The sequence below is a fragment of the Leuciscus leuciscus genome, assembly GCF_965113295.1.
Source record: "Leuciscus leuciscus genome assembly, chromosome: 19".
In the NCBI taxonomy this organism is placed as follows: domain Eukaryota; kingdom Metazoa; phylum Chordata; class Actinopteri; order Cypriniformes; family Leuciscidae; genus Leuciscus; species Leuciscus leuciscus.
In genome coordinates, this window is record NC_138743.1 from 21,549,011 (window position 1) to 21,571,670 (window position 22,660).

The 22,660-nt window shown below is 43.1% G+C and overlaps 3 protein-coding genes across 6 annotated transcripts; 2 read left to right on the forward strand and 1 right to left on the reverse strand.

The window, feature by feature from the left end:
* Positions 1–1,347: 1,347 nt before the first annotated feature.
* Positions 1,348–5,194, forward strand: LOC309481679 (uncharacterized protein; the record flags this gene model as incomplete). 2 transcript variants are annotated; one of them, XM_082146700.1, is made up of 7 exons in its annotated part: positions 1,348–2,251; positions 2,329–2,468; positions 3,138–3,342; positions 3,441–3,545; positions 3,646–3,839; positions 3,928–4,045; positions 4,170–4,318. In XM_082146700.1, the coding sequence occupies exons 1-7, from the start codon at positions 1,480–1,482 to the stop codon at positions 4,316–4,318; spliced, it is 1,683 nt and encodes a 560-aa protein (XP_082002826.1). In that variant the 5' UTR covers positions 1,348–1,479. The 2 variants fall into 2 exon arrangements, with proteins under 2 accessions (XP_082002826.1, XP_082002825.1); XM_082146699.1 differs by lacking the exon at positions 4,170–4,318 and adding an exon at positions 4,914–5,194 and having other exon boundaries at positions 1,350–2,251.
* c20h2orf81 (chromosome 20 C2orf81 homolog) lies at positions 3,360–14,239 on the reverse strand. Its single transcript, XM_082146748.1, has 3 exons — positions 14,132–14,239; positions 13,096–13,348; positions 3,360–5,461 (listed from the first exon to the last, which is right to left on the reverse strand). Exons 1-3 carry the CDS (start codon positions 14,188–14,190, stop codon positions 5,267–5,269), a joined length of 507 nt encoding a protein of 168 aa, XP_082002874.1. The 5' UTR covers positions 14,191–14,239; the 3' UTR covers positions 3,360–5,266.
* On the forward strand, positions 14,215–22,561 carry LOC309481663 (uncharacterized protein). 3 transcript variants are annotated; one of them, XM_082146667.1, is made up of 11 exons: positions 14,215–14,337; positions 15,496–15,667; positions 16,916–18,427; positions 18,505–18,644; positions 19,316–19,520; positions 19,619–19,723; positions 19,824–20,017; positions 20,106–20,223; positions 21,120–21,755; positions 21,849–21,926; positions 22,165–22,561. In XM_082146667.1, the coding sequence occupies exons 1-11, from the start codon at positions 14,323–14,325 to the stop codon at positions 22,167–22,169; spliced, it is 3,180 nt and encodes a 1,059-aa protein (XP_082002793.1). In that variant the 5' UTR covers positions 14,215–14,322; the 3' UTR covers positions 22,170–22,561. The 3 variants fall into 3 exon arrangements, with proteins under 3 accessions (XP_082002793.1, XP_082002794.1, XP_082002795.1); XM_082146668.1 differs by having other exon boundaries at positions 21,120–21,737; positions 22,165–22,559; XM_082146669.1 differs by lacking the exons at positions 21,120–21,755; positions 21,849–21,926; positions 22,165–22,561 and adding an exon at positions 20,348–20,883.
* Positions 22,562–22,660: the final 99 nt, after the last annotated feature.

Below are 22,660 nucleotides of genomic sequence, written 5' to 3' on the forward strand. Positions count from 1 at the left end.
GAAGAGACATTTTAGCATAGTTTTTATTTTGTAAACCACATTTAGTCTCGTTTTTATTCGTCAACGATATTGCATTATACATGTATTTTAGTCATCGTCACATGACCAGCATTTACGTCTCGTCTCGTCTCGTTTTCGTCAGGTGATAACGGTTCGTTGACGACAATATTTCGTCATAATTTTCGTTGACGAAAGCAACACTACACGACCGTCCACGTGACATAAAAGAAAACGAGACTCATCATACAAGGCGACATTCTTCCACTGCTCCAAAGTCCAGATCCAACGCTCGCATGCCCATTGTAGGCGCTTTCAACGGTGGACAGGGGTCAACATAGGCACTCTGATTGGTCACAGCTCCATACACAGCAGAGTGTGAGTTACTGTGTGCTGTGACACATTCCACCTAAAACGTCATTAAAATTGTGTGTGACTTGTGCCTCAGTAGACCTTCTGTTGGCTTGGCCCAGACGGAATAGCATTCGTTGCCATCGTTCATCGATGAGCCTTGGGCACCCAACACCATGTTGCCGGTTTGTGGTTTGTCCCTCCTCGGCCCGCTGTTGATAAATTCTCACCACTGCTGACTGGGATCAACCCACAAGCCTTGCCGTTTCAGAAATACTCTGACCCATCACCCTGCTATAACAATTTGCCACTTGTCAAAGTCAACTGCATCCAACACATTGATTATTAGAACTGATTGTTTGCTTACTATCTATTCTACCCAGACCTTAGTATGTGGCCTTGTTAGGAGATAATCATATTTGCTTCACCTGTGACTGGTCATAATGTTTTTGCTCATCAGTGTATACATGTAGCATAAATATATTGTATCTCAATATTTGACTAATATACATATATCTTCTTTCTTTTTTTAGACTTCAATTTTCACAGGTGTGGACTGGGCTGTAGACCATCCCTACATTTCCACTGTATATACTGTTCAACAACAATTATAAGGAAATCTGATTTTAAAAACCATTTACTAGTCTGTAAACATAAGCTACATTCAGAATCAGCCACAAAAATGGTGTCAAGCACCAGTTCGGCAGTAACCGCTCCATCAATCATAAACACACAGTCAATCATCAATACAACAGGGACTGTTCCTACAATCATAAACACACCGTCAATCATCAATACAACAGGGACCGTTCCTGCATTCATGTACACACTGTCAACCACCAGTACAGACGTTACTGCTTTAGGGATCAAAGATGGACCCTCAACCACCAGTACATGCAAGATTCGTGTGCGGCCTGTTATTAAAAAAAGATGCCCAATGTGCAGTATCCTCGTCAATAAAACCAATCTACAAAAAAACATATTGAACGGAAACACTCCGATCAGTCAGAATTGGACATTGGTGACACATTCCAGCTTACAAGCGAGTGTATAGACGAGACAAACGGGATATTTACAGTTCTTAAAATTGTAAAAGGCCACAGCGTCCCGCTTCACGTACAATACAAGACAATGGGAGAAAACCACAGAATTCTCTGCGAATCGAAAGAGTGCCAGGTTAACATAGATATCGCGCAGAGGAGTGGTATCACATCGTACCAGTGCATGCATATCAGTGCAGCGAGCTTTTGCAAATCTTCGGCTGAACCAGTCTCGCTCAAGGAAGAAGTTTTAACGGCGATAGTGAGAGGAAAATTGTTCAGCGAGAAAAAGAAAAAAGAATGCCTTGTTCTGCAACAGCTCGCCAATAGTAGCCGCGTACCACTTTCCGTTCACACCTCGATTGGTGTCTCAACGACAAAAATGTTTATTTCGGTTTTTGAGCCCAGTGTGTCCTCCTATAGTCGTTTGGGCCGTGTCATGGTTGTTTATAACACCCAAATGAACACGTGGCACTGTCCCTGTACTAAAGTGCGACGCTCATGTCTGCACAAGTATGTTGCCAAATGGCATCTTTTTCAAACGCACCGTGAGCTATTGAGTACTGATGGATCACCACACAACACGCCACATTCAGAAGAGGAAGGCGTCACAGACGACATTCATGTGTATCCCCCGAAAGGTCTGGGACTGGAGTATATGGTGAATTACATTCTTCAGATCAAAAAGATTCCTGCTGTTCTTCCAGAAGATATGCGCATACCATCGGCACGCAAGGATTACCCACGAAACCTTTGTCCGAATGAAACTTTATGTCAGGGATGTCCAGGCGAAGTCCCTCTCGGTGATCCTATACTAATTACACAGACCGCCAAAATACTGACCAATTGGTGCATTATTGAAGGTAGGCTATATGGTCCTTATGCTTGTGCTCTATTCTGCTTCATTGTCCTGTAATGTGATATTTGTTTTAATTGCTAGATGTTGCCACCTACTGTAAGCAGTGCCCGCAGTGTGGGATATTTTATCGTTACCAAGAGTGGAAAGACGGCCTCCATAACTTCAATGATCACATCATCCTTGACATACCTTTGTGCTTAACCTTCAGGAACCTTCTACAGGTAATCTTCAGTCTGACTATATCAGAGTCAGTGATATGATGCTCTTTTTTTTTTGTCCTATCTATACATTTTTTCAAAAATATAGTCATAAATGTCTTGGTGGTACAACTGTTCTTGTATCATAATAATAAAAGACTCATTAAGAGAAGGAAATTCTTAAACATGAAACATTATTACGTAGTTTGGCATCATATATATTTTTTTTTTTTTTTTTAAATAGTATATAAAAAAAACTGGTTAATATTTGAAACTTTTTTCCGGCCAATTTAAAGTCATGTGGATAATATATGAATGAAATAATAGGCAACTTAAAGGGATAGTTCACCCAAAAATGAAAATTCTGTCGTTAATTACTTTCCCTCATGTCGTTCCACACCTGTACGAGTTTTGTTCATCTTCGAAACACGAATGAAGATCTTTTTGATGAAATCTGAGAGATTTCTGTACTCTCCATAGACAGCTACGCAACTGACGCTTTGAAAAAGCGAAAAAATTCCTTCTTTTTCACAAGGGACACAAAGAGTACATTTCTAAGAATGATTTTTTTTCTTTATCATGAACACTCTTATCTATGCCACTTATCCATGAATGTGTTTAAGTATGCTATTTTTTTACATTCAAATGTTGAAAGTGTTTAAAACTTTCTTCTTTTTTTGTATTTTTGCTTAGGTACATACTTCAGTGAGCAGAGCAGTTGAATATTTACAGCTCATGACAGGTGTGGAGTTTCCACCTCCAGACACAATGCTGCATGCATATTTACAGTTTGAAGCTCTCACAGATCATGAATACAAGTATTCATGCCCCTCCTGCGGCGATCATCCCCCGGTGGTGATCTTGGGTGTACACAAACCGAGCACTTCTCACTTATCAGGTAGAAAAATTATAATGTTCTTCATCTTCCAGTTTGTTTATTTGATACTTTTTTGCACATGTGGTTTTTGTCATAGTGAAATACTGTTATGTTTTCAGAAAATGACATTAAAGAAGCACCAGAGAATTTTAATGGGGAGGTCAATCTGGAAAAGTTCTGGGAGGCACTATCCAAAGAGATGATCTGTCGAGGACTTGTTGAAAGTACATACACATACAGTGTTTATTACACTATATTGTGAACTATTGAAAATAATGCATCTTATGATATTTTTTTTCTTATTTTTTTTTTCTATTGTTTTAGATGGTGGACACAATCCATTTGCAGCTCCACCAAATTATCACTTTTGGGCTCCTTGGATAGGCAAGAACACACGGCAGTCAGACACTGTGCTAAACACAGAGTTTGAGAAAGTTTGTGCTTCAAAGTCTGCGTCAGAGGTTTTAGAAATGACAGTTACAGAGGATAGTCTCAGTGAAGATCTTTTCAAACAGAAGGTTTGCTTTATGAGTGGATCAACCTGTTTAATGCTTTTTTATTGGATAAATTCAAATGAACATTTTTTTTAATAATATTCTTTGATAGGATGATGTGGTTAGAGGTTTCTGCAACGAATGTGGTGTGGACTCCACCGGATCTCGCAGTGATATCCTTCTTAGATTGGAATCCAGGCAAACGTGTGAAAAAATCTGGAGTTGCTCTGGTGAGATTACGGTTTACTCTACTGTTGTAACTGCATTCCTGTAAATGTATATTGTTGTGGAATTATTGCCAATATATGAAAATGACAAAAAACTGCTTCTAATATTTTTTTTAAAAATCAACAGGAAATGATATCATAGAGAGGATCCCTGCAGACCCTAGTTTTGTGTCAAAGTCAACAAGTTCCATAATTGTAACTAAAATAATTTTATATTTTAAAGACGAGGCAAAGTTGGTTATAAAAATACTTCCCCATAAAATATTTATGAATTAATAATTAATTACATTTGTAAAAATACCTTTTACCTTGAAAAGTATGCACTACTGTTTAAAGATCATAAATGCAATAAAAATGGCAATATTGTGAAATTTCTAAGAACTGTTTTCTATTTTAATTCATTTTAAAATGTAATTTATTCCTGTGATCAAAGCTGAATTTTCAGCATCATTACTCCAGTTTTCAGTGTCACATGATCCTTTAGATATCATTCTAATATGATGATTTGATGCTCTTATCATCATCAATGTTGAAAGCAGTTGCTGCTTAATATTTGTGTGGAGATCGCGATGCATTCCAGAATTCTTTGATGAATTGAAAGAAACACACTTTTTAACATTATAAAAGTCTATAGTCTATACTGTCACTTTTGATCAATGTAATGCAAGTTTCTTTTTTTAAAAAGTAGTGTATTTTACAAGTAAAAAAAAAAAAAAAAAAATATAATATTATTATTAATAATAATAAAGGATATAGATTTAAATATTTAAAAGATTTTTCTTTTTTTAATTTGTCACTAACCCTCTTTTTATTATTAAATGTTACTTTCTAAAGTCATATTTCTCTCTTCTTTTTTCTGTCCATTTTTTAGGAGGCTGGGGAGTCATCATGTGCCCCTGTGGAATTGTCTACAGTCTAAAATGCAATCTCCGAGCTGCGAGCCCTCGAGACTTTGCCGATTTGCTGTTATCATGGCAACATATGCCGAATGTCATGATTTATGACTTTGCGCAGAGTCTTCTTTGTTCTCTGATGATCCCTTTGATCCGATGCCAAAAGGGGCGGGGCACCTGTCAATCAATCATTTTTGACAGGTGGTCCCTGGTACTTACTACTGATGTCCACCAGTGTTTTCAATTCAGGCTGTTTTGAATGGCAATTTTCACTGCCCCAACCCCGAAAAGCCCACGCCCCACCTTTTCTTACGTGCAGTAAACCAGTGTGCTATTGCTGAGCAGAATGCAACACAGGCACACATCCCTCAGCCCAAGCATCAATAGCACAAGGATGAGTTCTCTCTGGGTTCTCTTGCCAAAAGGGTTCATGTTCTGGATCATCCCCCTCATCTCTCATCAGGAGAAGACATTCTACCGTCTCAACCAGGTTATTTCGCGCCCACCAAACCGAGAAGGGTATCAGCTGGAGGGTAGGAAGTTTGTGTATAAGATGAATGCATCACAAAACTTTTTCATTGCAAGTAAGCTATTCATATACAGCAAGCATACAGACTTTAATCAGGGTAGGTGACATATTGAACTTCACGCAGATGAAAACGAAGATGTGAGGGACAGACTTTCTTTAAAATGGCATGCACTGTATAAAGGTCCTAGATCACATGTAAGTTTCAAAACTCACAGCTTTCAAAGCTGTTTTATGGAATTATGTTTATTGAAAGAAATATGTTTTTCGCCAGCTGAACGATTAGTAGGTTGTTAAATAACAACATTGAACACACTGAAGTTTTATTCCTCACAGCGTCGTTTTCATTCCGTTTTTTAATAAAACATTTTTTAAACAGTAACGGTTTTTGTAACACATGTCAGTTTTTGTAACACAAGTCAATGCAAAACAAAATCCAAATGCAGTAGCCTAAATAAAAGTATAGAGTAGGAATATATAAGACAAAGCTCTTACAACAGTTCCTTGATTTAGCCTTGTTTTCATTCCTGGGAAAAAAATTAAATATGGTGCTTCCCTGGTCTATTGCAGGGTTGTTATAGTTAATATATATATATATATATATATATAAAATATCATTTAAAAAAAAAACAAAAAAAACTTTAACTGATTTCATTTTAGCTTACCAAGACAAAATTTGTCTTTTATTTGGTTTAACTTGATGTACTAAAATAACTAAAACTAAAATAAAAATAGATGAAAACGTACTCGGTTACCTAACGTAACCTCTGTTCTCTCTAGAGAGGGAACGAGTATTGCGTAAGTTTAGCTTACGCTACGGGTAAAGTCATCTTTTCTCGAGATATGAAGCAAAAAATTATCCTTAATTTTTATATCTTGTCAACGCAGTGCGGCAGCAAGCAGACCTAGAGCGGGCAGTCTAGCGTGCTCATAGGCTGCTCTGCGGCAACTGCAGCAGCCTATCACTGAGCCCTTGGCGTGACGTCACGCCCAATGAGCGCGAGCAGCGCGCCTACGCGTCACGGCCCGAGGCGGGGCGTGGCAGAGGGTATAAATATGGGCTGAGAGGCTGCTTTCACTGGTTTTTGTCGCAGAAGCGAGTGAGCTCGTGGCGCGAGCACGGCGGGTTACGCAATACTCGTTCCCTCTCTAGAGAGAACAGAGGTTACGTTAGGTAACCGAGTACGTTCTCTTACGAGAGGTTCTCTCGTATTGCGTAAGTTTAGCTTACGCTACGGGAACTCCCTTGTCAACGCCGTGCGCGCCCGGCATCCACTGAATGAGTCCCAGGGAAGCCCGGGGAACACGAGAGTGTGAGCCAGGCGGCCAATGATATGGCTAGCGCAAGTACATAAGCACATAGTAGGGGGAACAGAACGGCGCGGCCGGTCTGACTAACCAACCCTTATATTGTACAGCTCAACCAGGAGGGCTAAATCAAACAGCAGTAGCCCGCGCACAGAAGTGGGCCGGCCTACGCGAGATTCAGACTGATAAAAGTTTAGCCTGCAGGGCGGGAACTTCTAGATTGTAAAATCTAACGAATGTAGACGGGGAGGCCCAGCCCGCCGCCGTACAAATGTCGTGAATAGAAATTCCGCTAGTCCAAGCCCATGACGAGGCCATGCCTCTAGTAGAGTGGGCTCTGATGCCCAAAGGGCATTGCAGGTCTTTAGACGCATAAGCAGCTGCAATAGCGTCCACTATCCATCTGGACAGAGTGTGTTTCGAGGCGGCGAGACCCTTGGTGCGCCCACCAAACGAAACGAAAAGCTGCTCCGAGCGCCTCATGGCGGCGGAGCGCGTAATGTAATTTCTCAGCGCTCTGACAGGGCAAAGGAGATTACTGTCAACTTCACTGCCGGTAGCCGGCAAAGCTGAGAGAGAAATGACCTGTGCTCTGAAGGGTGTGCCCAACACTTTGGGGACATAACCGTGTCTCGGTTTGAGAATGACTTTAGAGTCATTAGGTCCGAACTCGAGACATGCCGCGTTAACTGATAACGCATGCAGGTCACCCACACGTTTGACTGAAGACAGGGCTATCAGAAAAACGGTTTTGAGCGTGAGGTATTTCATATCCACCGTTTCCATGGGTTCAAAGGGATGCGCTTTCATGGCCTCTAAGACCAGGGAAAGATCCCAAATAGGAACCGAGGGGGGTCGCGGGGGGTTCATCCTCCTAGCTCCTCTAAGGAAGCGGATAATGAATGAATGATGAATGAATGAATGAATGAATGAATGAATGAATAGCTTTATTGGTCACTAGTCACAAGTACCAGCGAAATTCCGCCATCAACCTGTCCATACAAACATACATACAATATGACAAGGGGGTAGACAGGACAGGAAGACAGAGCATTTTAGGAAAGAATACAGCATAACATGAGGAGAGGTGAGGAGAAAAAAAAGGCCACCCCCAGACTACGCTCCTGTAAGGAGTCCAGTTTGGGAACAGTAAAAAACACCTCAGCAACATTGGCACATAATCAGTACACAACATGAACACACAAGACTTGCAAAAGGGGAGGATAGTTGGGGATGGAGGTAACCCAGCACATGAATGAACTCATTCCTCCCTAATGCGCGGCCCAGCGCCGAGTCGGAAAAAGCTGATATGGCCGCAACATATACTTTGAGCGTGGAGGGGGACCTGCCCATGTCCAACAGCTCTTGGAGGAAACAAAGCACACGCGACACCTCACATGTTTGTGGATCCAGCCCTTGGGCGGTGCACCATTTATTAAACACAGACCATTTAGATGTGTAGAGCCGTCTCGTAGAGGGAGCTCTAGACTGTGTGATCGTGTTCACAACCCCTATTGGCAAGTCAACGGGTAACCGTTGACTATCCATACATGCAGAGACCAGCGCTCTGGATGAGGATGCCAGATCGAGCCGCGGGCTTGAGAGAGAAGGTCTCTTCTCACCGGTATCGGCCAGGGGGGTGTGTCCGCCAGCCGTATTAGATCTGGGAACCAAGTTTGATTCTCCCAATACGGGGCTATGAGGAGCACCGTGTGGCGCGCTTCCCTGATTCTCCCGATGACTTGTGGCAGCAAAGAGACAGGGGGAAAAGCGTAAAGCGGGCCGCTGGGCCAGGTTTGGGCCAGCGCGTCCTCGCTCTTGGAAAAGAACCGTGGGCAGTGCGCGTTGTCTTTTGACGCAAAGAGGTCGACTTCCGCTCTGCCGAAACGGCGCCACAGCGACTGGACTGTTTGGGGATGCAAAGACCACTCCCCCAGGGGAACATTGTCCCTGGACAGTCTGTCTGGACCCTCGTTCAGGAGACCCGGCACATGCGCGGCTCTCAGCGAGCGCAGTGAGTGCTGAGTCCACACAAGGAGGCGTTCCGCCAGGGCGCAGAGTGTTTTGGATCTGACACCGCCCTGACGGTTCACATAGGCTACCACTGACATGTTGTCCGTGCGGACTAGTACATGGTGGCCCTGTAGGTATGGGAGGAAGTGCTTGAGCGCTTTCTCGACCGCCAGCATCTCCAGACAGTTTATATGAAGGTGACTCTCCTGGTCTGACCAAGGGCCATAGACCGGTCTGCCCTCTAATAGCGCTCCCCAACCTAGGTTGGACGCATCTGTCGAGACAACTTTCCGGTGCGAGACAACTCCCATCGTCACTCCCGTGCGATACCATTCGGCTGCTAGCCAGGGCTGCAGGGCTGAAACACAGCCATGATCCACTCTGACTCGTAAGCGGCCGGCCGGCCAGGCTCGGTGAGGCACTCGCGCTTTCAGCCAGCGTTGAAGCGGGCGCATGCGCAGTAAGCCCAGCTGGAGCACTGCTGCAGCTGAGGCCATATGCCCCAGGACTCGCTGGAATGTCCTCAGCGGAACCTGACTGCCCGTCTGGAAAGACGCGGCGAGATGTCGAATGCGGCGCGCGCGCTGCTCTGACAATCTGGCCGTCATAGCCACCGAGTCCAGTTCTATTCCGAGAAAGGAAGTCGACTGGCGGGGCAGTAATGAGCTCTTGGTCCAGTTGACCGAGAGACCCAAGCGTTCCAGATGGCTGAGAAGCGCTGTTCTGTGAGACAAAAGCTCTGCCTCTGACTGCGCGAGGACTAGCCAGTCGTCCAGATAATTCAGTATCCGCATTCCTTGTCTCCTCAGGGGAGAGAGAGCCGCGTCCATGCACTTCGTAAATGTACGGGGTGCTAAAGATAGACCGAACGGCAGGACGGTGTACTGATATACCCGACCGTCGAAGGCGAATCTCAAGAATGGCCTGTGACGGGGTATTATCTGAATCTGAAAATATGCGTCCTTCAGATCGAGAGAGATGAACCAGTCTCCCGGGCGAATTTGCGCGAGGATTTGTCTGGTTGTGATCATTTTGAACGGCCGTCTCATGAGAGCTTTGTTCAAATGTCTCAGATCTAAGATAGGTCTCAGCGCTCCGTCCTTCTTGGGTACGAGGAAATAACGGCTGTAAAAGCCCGACTCGCTCTGAGAAGGATGCACCTGTTCTATAGCCCCTTTGTGCAGCAGCTTTGCTATTTCTGCCTGAAGCAGATGCGCTACTTCTGTATTCACTCTCGTCTCTGTCCGTGCTAGAAAACGCGGGGGACGGCGAGCGAATTGAAGCGAATAGCCGTGCATTATAGTATTCAGCACCCATTCTGACACGCCCTGGATAGCTTGCCATGCTTTCGCACACATAGCTAGGGGTCGAATGATCTCTGGGTTCGGATCGCCGCGCTGGGCGGGATGGGGAACCTCTTTCAGAGAGGACGGGGCGGCGCGCGCGCTGCCGGTGCTCGAATATGGGGGCTCGCGAACAATGGTGACTGGCTGTACAGCACATAACGGCTCGGTCACTGGGGACGGGGCACATTTTGATGCTAGAAACCCGTGGCGCGAGAGCGGCATGAGGTTTAACGTGTTTGATAGTAAGTGCGCGCGCTCGTGAGCGGGCACAGGGCTTACATATGCAACACGGCCAGTGTAAGGGAGCTTTAGAGGATCTGCGTCCCGGGATAACTGTGTGACAGAGCGGGCAGTGGGTAGGTGTGGGCGCGGAAGAGCGGGCACATTCTCTACCTTTAGCACTCGAGCGGCGCGTGCCCGCTTTATGAGAGTGCGCTCTGTGAGCGTTACCGGGGAGATCGTGTTTGTGTGTAGTGGTGAGCACTGGGGCGTGGGCACAAATTCTACACTCATGACACCTTCGGCGTGAGCCGGAAAACCCGAAACCATACTCTTTATGAGATTTCTCTGGGTCGCCGTGAAAACGGCGTTTGTGTGCAGGCGAGAGAGTTGTATTACTGGCTCGTTGGCTGCGATGTAAGCTGCTGCAGTAGCCTTTTCTAAGGGGACTGGCAGAGCTGGGCGCTTTGATGGCGGTCCGGCCGCAGCGGGACTCAGCCATCTTTTCCTCCTTGCAGCCGCTAGGAGGACTTCGCGGGCTCAGGCTTGAGCGTCACCTTGGGCCGGGGTCCCCGGGGGGGAGGCGGTTTGTGACGGCTGGTTGAGCGCGACCTAGGGCGGCCGCCCTGTCGTCGCTGCGAAGACGGAGGCTGGGCAGAGCGCTGAGAAGAGTTCCGTGCAGGAGGCTGCTGAGAGCGGCCTGCAGAAGAGCTCGAGCGGCGGGGCAGGAAGAGATTCATCGCCTGCGACGCCTTCTGCACCTCCGAGAAGCGATCGACGATCCCGGCGACCGCTGGGCCGAACAGGCCGGTGGGAGAGAGCGGTGCGTTGAGGAACACTGAACGCTCGGATTCGCTCATATCCGCCAACGTCAACCAAAGGTGCCTTTCGGTGACGGTGAGCGAGGCCATAGATCTCCCGATGGCTTGTGCAGCGGACTTTGTGGCGCGAAGGGAGAGGTCCGTCGCGCTACGCAGGTCCGTGAGAACGGCGCGATCCGGGCCTTTCTCGTCCAGCTCTCGGAGGAGATCGGCTTGGAGGATCTGGAGCACAGCCATTGAATGCAGGGCGGAAGCAGCCTGGCCGGCGGCGGCGAAGGCGCGGCCGACGAGTGCTGATGTGGTCCTGCAGGCCTTGGACGGCAGGGCAGACTTTGAGCGCCATCTGGCGGATGGCGGGCAAAGGTGCGTTGCCACAGCATCTTCCACCGGGGGAATTTGAGTATATCCCTTCTCGGCGGCCCCGTCCACTTGGGAGAGGGTCGAGGAGACCGGTGAGCGGAGTCTAGCGGAGAATGGGGCGTTCCACGACTTAGAGAGCTCAGTGTGGAGCTCAGGCAGGAAGGGTGCTGACCTAGAGGCAGGCGCTGGGCGGCGGCTAGGCAGAAAACACCCGTCAAGTCGGTTAGGCGCGGGCGCCCTCGGTGGGGACCAGTCGAGTCCCAATTGTTCGACCGCTTTGGTGAGGAGGCGGAGCAGTTCCGCGTCGACACTGGCGCGGGACCGGCTAGACTCCTGTGCAGAGGAGGTGGAGCGGAGAGATCCAGACCATTCCTCGCTGTCCGAGGCCAGGATAGAGCAGCTGTCCGTTAAAACAGCGTCGTCCGCTTCATCCCCCGAGGCGACGGCAGTGCGGGCGAAGGCCGGCCGCTGCGCGTCGGGAAGGGGGGGAGGAGATGGAGATAGCGAGGCTCGCGGGAGGGGCTCCGGCGAGCGCTCAGCTGCTGCTGCGGGTTCCGGTGGCCTCTGAGAGCGGCGCTTCTTCTTGCGCGGCCCGGTGGAGGCAGACGGTGAGACAGCTGGAGCGTCGAACAAGGCGAGTCGAGCCCGCAGGGTCGACATCGGCAGTTCTTCGCACATTTCACAGCCGCCCGCCGCGAGGGCGAGGGCGGCGTGGTCCGGTCCCAGGCAGAGAGTGCAGATAACATGGCGGTCTCTGTCGCTGAGCGGAGCTTTACATGAAATACAATGCATGATTGAAAAGGATATGTTTCGCCGGATAGCGAAGCAGGCAGGGATAGCTGAAGGCGGCGAAGGCGGCCGGCTTCCTCAGGCAGAATCCTCGGCTTGCAAAGCGCTGGTTTCAACGGCGGCTTCCTCAGAGATCAGCGATGCCTAGAGCTTCGCTGAAGAGACAAAAATCAGTGAAAGCAGCCTCTCAGCCCATATTTATACCCTCTGCCACGCCCCGCCTCGGGCCGTGACGCGTAGGCGCGCTGCTCGCGCTCATTGGGCGTGACGTCACGCCAAGGGCTCAGTGATAGGCTGCTGCAGTTGCCGCAGAGCAGCCTATGAGCACGCTAGACTGCCCGCTCTAGGTCTGCTTGCTGCCGCACTGCGTTGACAAGATATAAAAATTAAGGATAATTTTTTGCTTCATATCTCGAGAAAAGATGACTTTACCCGTAGCGTAAGCTAAACTTACGCAATACGAGAGAACCTCTCGTAAGAGAACAAGCCTATACATATTTAAAATAATAATAATAATAAAATGATAAAAACATGCAATTAAAAAAATATATATATATATATAAAAAACAATTTAAAATATTAATAAAACTGTAATAGTATCTCATTGATACTAAAACAGAAATACTTGACTGAATGATCACATATTGTACACTATATAACTTATGTTTAACATGGCATAACCTATCCCAAAACTATAGCATACAAGTATATGAAATGCATGTTTGCAAAGCAAATCCTATAGACATATTAACAATAATTCCATGAAGTTTCAGCTCACCTGTCTTTTTAAAAACACCTGACAACATCGGACCATCAGTCTGTCCATTAGTTCCGCTATGATGTCCACCACCACCTCCTCCCCATCCTCCTTGGTGAGCATGCTGGTCCTGGTTAGGAGGCCCTGCACAATGTCCACGGTCTTGACGGGCTGGACCGAGTGTGGTGGAGGAGCAGCATTAACTGAGGCAGAATTTGTGTGGCTTTTATCGGCCCGAGATTTGGCAGCTGAGCGACGCATGGTCTTCACTTCTCTGGTAAAAATAAATTAAAATAAGGCAGAAGGAGAACAACAGGACACCAAAAATGCAGTATTTTGTCACATGGAGTTGTCAAAATGGCAATGTCACGATCACCAGCTGGAGTGCCCTTAAGAGCCACCAGGGGGCTCTCCATCACAGACTATTGTCATTCCCTCACAAACTAACTACATTTCTCAGAACTCACTGCTGTTACTCATTACCTTGTTAAGCACAGCCCAACCCTGTTCACTCAGCCATTCTTTGCAAAGTAATGTATGTGTCTATACTGCATTTCTAAACGCACCATTGATTATCTGTTCCCTGGTTTTGACCCCTGTGTTCCTGCCCTATATGTTGGAATTGTTTGCCTGTGTTTTGACCTGTGCCTGTTGGACTTTGATTGTGGATTGCCCTTTCAATAAATACTGCATTTAGATCCTCAACCTTAGTGTCTCAGAGCAGTAACTTACATGACAATGGGTAAATTTCAGTAAAAATCTTAAAACTGTAAAGTTTTGAGGCAAAATAAAATTATAAAATTACATTTATTTAAAATAAATAAATAAATACATTTAAAAAAATTATATTAGTGAGGCTAGAGTGTCTGAATTCAGTACTTTTTGTATTTATAAGTACACTGCAAGTGCACATTCAATACAATTAATCACTTCTTTTTCACAAGGGACACGTCTAAAGTTATACAATTCAATTAATGACGAACATTTTTCAAACATTTTCATCATTAAGCACTCGACACATTAAAGAAGACATACTATGTAACATTTAAAACCTTACCTGTATAACGTTAGACTATCTCTTGTTGATCCTGGTTGCCAAGCAGCCAGGCTCCCCATATAGCCTCTGGACGATGACGACACCGGAAACGACGAGATACTGCAGCCATATGTCACAGCAATTTCAGAACAGCAGTACTAGGCCAGCGGTCTCCGGACAGAGTTTTACAACAGAGCTAATAGCACATAATTATGGAGGGGTGCACGGTAAGTTGGTGTTTTTGTAATGTTTTATTTGTTTTAACATGATCGCTTAACAATAGCACTTTTGGTGCACGCTCGGCTTCCGCTTAAAAAGGCGGTCTGGAGTCTGCAGTGCCATGTTGATGTGAACGCGACCAGTGCAAAACTACGGAAGTAAATTCTTCTTGGTTACATTTTACTTGTATCGTTACAAACTCTCTGTCGCAATCCCTTAAGTAAAATGTATTCTCCAAAGCTTCTTGATTCCGAATTGCGTTCTGCATTCTCCCTATCGCTTTCTATGCAAATGCACGGACCTCTCTCTCTCTCTCTCTCTCTCTCTCTCTCTCTCTCTCTCTCTCTCTGTGTGTGTGTGTGTGTATAAAGTTCTGCAAATTAAATAAATAAAACGGTGAATTTTAAATCTTATTTTCCTGAGTCTATACCTGTGTCCGGTGTAAATGGTGTCATGATTTACTCACCCTCATGTCATTCCAAACATATTCGTTTGTTCGTTCTTTGAAACTCAAATTAAGATGTCTAATGAAACCTGAGAGTTTTTTGTCCCTCCATGCAAAGTTCATTCCTCCAAAACTTTGATGCTTCAAAAAGTTCATAAAGAGATTGTAAAAGTCGCTTTATATGATGAACGGATTAATTTAGGATTTATTCACATATTGATCAACACACATACTTAGACCAAGACCATGTGTGTTGAAGAGCACATCAAATATGCATGTGCTCAAGAACCAATGAGGTTTGTTCTGGCATATGTCATAAGCATGTTTTAACTTCCTCATGAACCAATGAAGTTCTTGCATATATGTGAGTTGATCAATGTTTATGAATAACTGCCACAGTTAAATCTGTTCATCATATAAAGAGATTGTTTCTCTTGTTATTCAATTCACATGGATTACTTTTACAATGTCTTTTTTTGTGTGTGTGTGTAAAAATTTTGGTTACAATGGTTTCAATGATGGAACAGAAATCGCATCAAAAATATCTTAATTTGTGTTTTGAAAATGAATGAAAGTCTAATGGGTTTAGAAAGTCTATTGCCAAGTAAATAGACAACAAAAAAATATTTTGGGGTGAACAATCCATTTATTTTGCACTCTATGCAGTGTCTGGTTAAATATGTAGTTTTCTTAACTGTGTGTTTTTTTTTTTCCTTTGCAGAGACATATTTCAATTCAGAAAGGTCAAACATTCCCTCAGTTGCAGAGATGCACAAAATGCTGCAACAATTTTCATTGTCCCTTTTGTATGGCCAGTGTGTTTAAGCCCAGCAGACTGGACAAACTCAAATTACATCTGAAAATCCACTCTAAAAAAGCAGTTGTCCATGGAGGTATAAGTATATAGCGTATAGTGTACATATATTGTATATTGTGTGTAGTATGTGTATACACAGATGAGCCAAAACATTATGACTACCTGCCTAATATGCTGTTTGTCCTCCATGTACTGCTAAAACAGCCCCAACCCATCAATACACCACTGAAGGTGTCCTGTAGTATCTGGCACCAAGGCATTAGTAGCAGATTCTTCAAGTCCTGTAGGTTGCGTGGATCTAACTTGTTGGTCCAGCACATCCCACAGATGCTTGATGGATTGTGATCTGGGGAATTTGGAGGCCAGGTCAACACCTTGAACTCTTCATCATGTTCCTCAAACCATTCATGAACAGTGTGTCAGGGTGTATTATCCTGCTGAAAGAGGCCACTTCCACCAGGGAACACCAGTGTCATGAAGGGCTGTACCTGGTCTGCAACAATGTTTAGGTATGTGGCACTTGTCAAATATACGTCCACATGAATGGCCGGACCCAGGGTTTCCCAGAGCATCACACTCCCTCCACCGGCTTGTCATCATCCCACAGTACATCTTGGTGCCATCATTTCCCCAGTTAAACGGTGCACACGACCGTCCACGTGACATAAAAGAAAACGAGACTCATCATACAAGGCGACATTCTTCCACTGCTCCAAGGTCCAGATCCAACGCTCGCATGCCCATTGTAGGCGCTTTCAACGGTGGACAGGGGTCAACATAGGCTCTCTGATTGGTCACAGCTCCATACACAGAAGAGTGTGAGTTACTGTGTGCTGTGACACATTCCACCTAAAACGTCATTAAAATTGTGTGTGACTTGTGCCTCAGTAGACCTTCTGTTGGCTTGGCCCAGACGGAATAGCATTCGTTGCCATCGTTCATCGATGAGCCTTGGGCACCCAACACCATGTTGCCGGTTTGTGGTTTGTCCCTCCTCGGACCCCTGTTGATAAATTCTCACCACTGCTGACTGGGATCAACCCACAAGCCTTGCCGTTTCAGAAATACTCTGACCCATCACCCTGCTATAACAATTTGCCACTTGTCAAAGTCAACTGCATCCAACACATTGATTATTAGAACTGATTGTTTGCTTACTATCTATTCTACCCAGACCTTAGTATGTGGCCTTGTTAGGAGATTATCATATTTGCTTCACCTGTGACTGGTCATAATGTTTTTGCTCATCAGTGTATACATGTAGCATAAATATATTGTATCTCAATATTTGACTAATATACATATATCTTCTTTCTTTTTTTAGACTTCAATTTTCACAGGTGTGGACTGGGCTGTAGACCATCCCTACATTTCCACTGTATATACTGTTCAACAACAATTATAAGGAAATCTGATTTTAAAAACCATTTACTAGTCTGTAAACATAAGCTACATTCAGAATCAGCCACAAAAATGGTGTCAAGCACCAGTTCGGCAGTAACCGCTCCATCAATCATAAACACACAGTCAATCATCAATACAACAGGGACTGTTCCTACAATCATAAACACACCGTCAATCATCAATACAACAGGGACCGTTCCTGCATTCATGTACACACTGTCAACCACCAGTACAGACGTTACTGCTTTAGGGATCAAAGATGGACCCTCAACCACCAGTACAGACGTTACTGCTTTAGGGATCAAAGATGGACCCTCAACCACCAGTACAGACGTTACTGCTTTAGGGATCAAAGATGGACCCTCAGCCACCACTGTAGACATGACTGCTTTGGGGATCAAAGATGGATCATCACCCACCAGTACATGCAAGATTCGTGTGCGGCCTGTTATTAAAAAAAGATGCCCAATGTGCAGTATCCTCGTCAATAAAACCAATCTACAAAAACATATTGAACGGAAACACTCCGATCAGTCAGAATTGGACATTGGTGACACATTCCAGCTTACAAGCGAGTGTATAGACGAGACAAACGGGATATTTACAGTTCTTAAAATTGTAAAAGGCCACAGCGTCCCGCTTCACGTACAATACAAGACAATGGGAGAAAACCACAGAATTCTCTGCGAATCGAAAGAGTGCCAGGTTAACATAGATATCGCGCAGAGGAGTGGTATCACATCGTACCAGTGCGTGCATATCAGTGCAGCGAGCTTTTGCAAATCTTCGGCTGAACCAGTCTCGCTCAAGGAAGAAGTTTTAACGGCGATAGTGAGAGGAAAATTGTTCAGCGAGAAAAAGAAAAAAGAATGCCTTGTTCTGCAACAGCTCGCCAATAGTAGTCGCGTACCACTTTCCGTTCACACCTCGATTGGTGTCTCAACGACAAAAATGTTTATTTCGGTTTTTGAGCCCAGTGTGTCCTCCTATAGTCGTTTGGGCCGTGTCATGGTTGTTTATAACACCCAAATGAACACGTGGCACTGTCCCTGTACTAAAGTGCGACGCTCATGTCTGCACAAGTATGTTGCCAAATGGCATCTTTTTCAAACGCACCGTGAGCTATTGAGTACTGATGGATCACCACACAACACGCCACATTCAGAAGAGGAAGGCGTCACAGACGACATTCATGTGTATCCCCCGAAAGGTCTGGGACTGGAGTATATGGTGAATTACATTCTTCAGATCAAAAAGATTCCTGCTGTTCTTCCAGAAGATATGCGCATACCATCGGCACGCAAGGATTACCCACGAAACCTTTGTCCGAATGAAACTTTATGTCAGGGATGTCCAGGCAAAGTCCCTCTCGGTGATCCTATACTAATTACACAGACCGCCAAAATACTGACCAATTGGTGCATTATTGAAGGTAGGCTATATGGTCCTTATGCTTGTGCTCTATTCTGCTTCATTGTCCTGTAATGTGATATTTGTTTTAATTGCTAGATGTTGCCACCTACTGTAAGCAGTGCCCGCAGTGTGGGATATTTTATCGTTACCAAGAGTGGAAAGACGGCCTCCATAACTTCAATGATCACATCATCCTTGACATACCTTTGTGCTTAACCTTCAGGAACCTTCTACAGGTAATCTTCAGTCTGACTATATCAGAGTCAGTGATATGATGCTCTTTTTTTTTTGTCCTATCTATACATTTTTTCAAAAATATAGTCATAAATGTCTTGGTGGTACAACTGTTCTTGTATCATAATAATAAAAGACTCATTAAGAGAAGGAAATTCTTAAACATGAAACATTATTACGTAGTTTGGCATCATATTTTATTACTATTTAAAAAAAAAAATAGTATATAAAAAAAACTGGTTAATATTTGAAACTTTTTTCCGGCCAATTTAAAGTCATGTGGATAATATATGAATGAAATAATAGGCAACTTAAAGGGATAGTTCACCCAAAAATGAAAATTCTGTCGTTAATTACTTTCCCTCATGTCGTTCCACACCTGTACGAGTTTTGTTCATCTTCGAAACACGAATGAAGATCTTTTTGATGAAATCTGAGAGATTTCTGTACTCTCCATAGACAGCTACGCAACTGACGCTTTGAAAAAGCGAAAAAAATCCTTTTTTTTTTCACAAGGGACACAAAGAGTACATTTCTAAGAATGATTTTTTTCTTTATCATGAACACTCTTATCTATGCCACTTATCCATGAATGTGTTTAAGTATGCTATTTTTTTACATTTAAATGTTGAAAGTGTTTAAAACTTTCTTCTTTTTTTGTATTTTTGCTTAGGTACATACTTCAGTGAGCAGAGCAGTTGAATATTTACAGCTCATGACAGGTGTGGAGTTTCCACCTCCAGACACAATGCTGCATGCATATTTACAGTTTGAAGCTCTCACAGATCATGAATACAAGTATTCATGCCCCTCCTGCGGCGATCATCCCCCGGTGGTGATCTTGGGTGTACACAAACCGAGCACTTCTCACTTATCAGGTAGAAAAATTATAATGTTCTTCATCTTCCAGTTTGTTTATTTGATACTTTTTTGCACATGTGGTTTTTGTCATAGTGAAATACTGTTATGTTTTCAGAAAATGACATTAAAGAAGCACCAGAGAATTTTAAAGGGGAGGTCAATCTGGAAAAGTTCTGGGAGGCACTATCCAAAGAGATGATCTGTCGAGGACTTGTTGAAAGTACATACACATACAGTGTTTATTACACTATATTGTGAACTATTGAAAATAATGCATCTTATGATATTTTTTTTCTTATTTTTTTTTTCTATTGTTTTAGATGGTGGACACAATCCATTTGCAGCTCCACCAAATTATCACTTTTGGGCTCCTTGGATAGGCAAGAACACACGGCAGTCAGACACTGTGCTAAACACAGAGTTTGAGAAAGTTTGTGCTTCAAAGTCTGCGTCAGAGGTTTTAGAAATGACAGTTACAGAGGATAGTCTCAGTGAAGATCTTTTCAAACAGAAGGTTTGCTTTATGAGTGGATCAACCTGTTTAATGCTTTTTTATTGGATAAATTCAAATGAACATTTTTTTTAATAATATTCTTTGATAGGATGATGTGGTTAGAGGTTTCTGCAACGAATGTGGTGTGGACTCCACCGGATCTCGCAGTGATATCCTTCTTAGATTGGAATCCAGGCAAACGTGTGAAAAAATCTGGAGTTGCTCTGGTGAGATTACGGTTTACTCTACTGTTGTAACTGCATTCCTGTAAATGTATATTGTTGTGGAATTATTGCCAATATATGAAAATGACAAAAAACTGCTTCTAATATTTTTTAAAAAAATCAACAGGAAATGATATCATAGAGAGGATCCCTGCAGACCCTAGTTTTGTGTCAAAGTCAACAAGTTCCATAATTGTAACTAAAATAATTTTATATTTTAAAGACGAGGCAAAGTTGGTTATAAAAATACTTCCCCATAAAATATTTATGAATTAATAATTAATTACATTTGTAAAAATACCTTTTACCTTGAAAAGTATGCACTACTGTTTAAAGATCATAAATGCAATAAAAATGGCAATATTGTGAAATATTGCAATTTCTAAGAACTGTTTTCTATTTTAATTCATTTTAAAATGTAATTTATTCCTGTGATCAAAGCTGAATTTTCAGCATCATTACTCCAGTTTTCAGTGTCACATGATCCTTTAGATATCATTCTAATATGATGATTTGATGCTCTTATCATCATCAATGTTGAAAGCAGTTGCTGCTTAATATTTGTGTGGAGATCGCGATGCATTCCAGAATTCTTTGATGAATTGAAAGAAACACACTTTTTAACATTATAAAAGTCTATAGTCTATACTGTCACTTTTGATCAATGTAATGCAAGTTTCTTTTAAAAAAAAGTAGTGTATTTTACAAGTAAAAAAAAAAACTATATATATATAATATTATTATTATTATTATTATTATTATTATTAATAATAAAGGATATAGATTTAAATATTCAAAAGATTTTTCTTTTTTTAATTTGTCACTAACCCTCTTTTTATTATTAAATGTTACTTTCTAAAGTCATATTTCTCTCTTCTTTTTTTCTGTCCATTTTTTAGGAGGCTGGGGAGTCATCATGTGCCCCTGTGGAATTGTCTACAGTCTAAAATGCAATCTCCGAGCTGCGAGCCCTCGAGACTTTGCCGATTTGCTGTTATCATGGCAACATATGCCGAATGTCATGATTTATGACTTTGCGCAGAGTCTTGCTACGCACATCAATCTAAGGGCCCCGGAAAAGCTTCCCATCTCTCCATTTGAAGGACTCTTGGTGGAGCCAACTCAAGCACACATAGAACTTGCCAAATGTGGACAGCTGAAAGTGTCCCTGCCTTGGCTTGGTGAAAAAATGGCAGATCCTCACGGACACCCGGCGACCGGTTCATCTGATCATTACGTGCTTCATGAACGCAACTCAGAAGACGGCACAGATGTTCTGAGAAAACTCACGCTCGTGCCTCAGCTGGTCGGCAAAGTGAATAGTGAAGTTGCAGAGCAACTATTTGCCAAAATGAAGAAAAATAACTACTTCATGTCTTTGTCATCAGCGCATCTGTTTCTAATGAGGAACATTGTTCACCACTATAATGAAAACAAGGCCAACAAAGCGAGCACCAGATTAAGAAAGAGTTCTGGATCCAACTTGCTGACTGATGCGTATGGACAAGCTGTGTTGGGTAAATTTGGATGTACCGGTAAATGATATTAAACAACATCAGAAATGTAGTGGAAAGACATTGATAAATAAATACATACTTGTAACTTTAGATTTGTTTGTGTTGTAATAGAAAATCCAGGAGGATCCAGAAGCACAGATAATGTGATTGAGGACTCAATCCTGCCATCTCTGATGGACCTCAGCAGCGGTACGTTTTATTGTCAATATTGCAAAGGCCTTTTACAGGTTATATGGGATATTTGAATGATTATCCTAATGTTGTGTGACATTAAACACCTGTCAGTAGAGTGTTTTTTTGGATTGTCAGCAGTGGTACACAGACTGGTTTTGATTTGAGTTCATTTTGTAAATGTCTTAAAAGCACGTGTATGAATCTAAAGAATAATCATATTCATGTGTTTGTATTGTTCTTTTCTGTCTTAAAGCTTGACTGGGCCTTCAGCACAGACAACCCATTGGAGTTGGAAACAATTGTAAAATCCTTTTTCTTGACCTTCTCAATAAGCAGATGAGTTTGAATTGAATGTTAACGACTGAGTTAGTTGTGGTTAAAACCAAATGACTTTATTATACCTTTATTATGATTATTATTAATTCGTTTTTTGTTTTTCATAAAATTTTGAATTTACCTCTAGGCTAACAATTGCATTCAAAGACTGCATTGTGATTTCTGGATACTGGATGTTATTTATGTTTTTGTTTTGTTTTTCATTATTGTTATAATGTAGCTTTTTTTTTTTTTCGCTAATCGATTATTATTTTAAATTCTAAACTTTTTATATTTCTGCAGGACTGTTAATATAGTTTAAATATATGATTTGAGTATTTCAGTTGTGATGTTTAATTTATTTTAGTTTTACTTAAAGCAATATCAATTTGGATGTCATATCTGGATTTGTTATTGAATGTTTATTTTGTGTT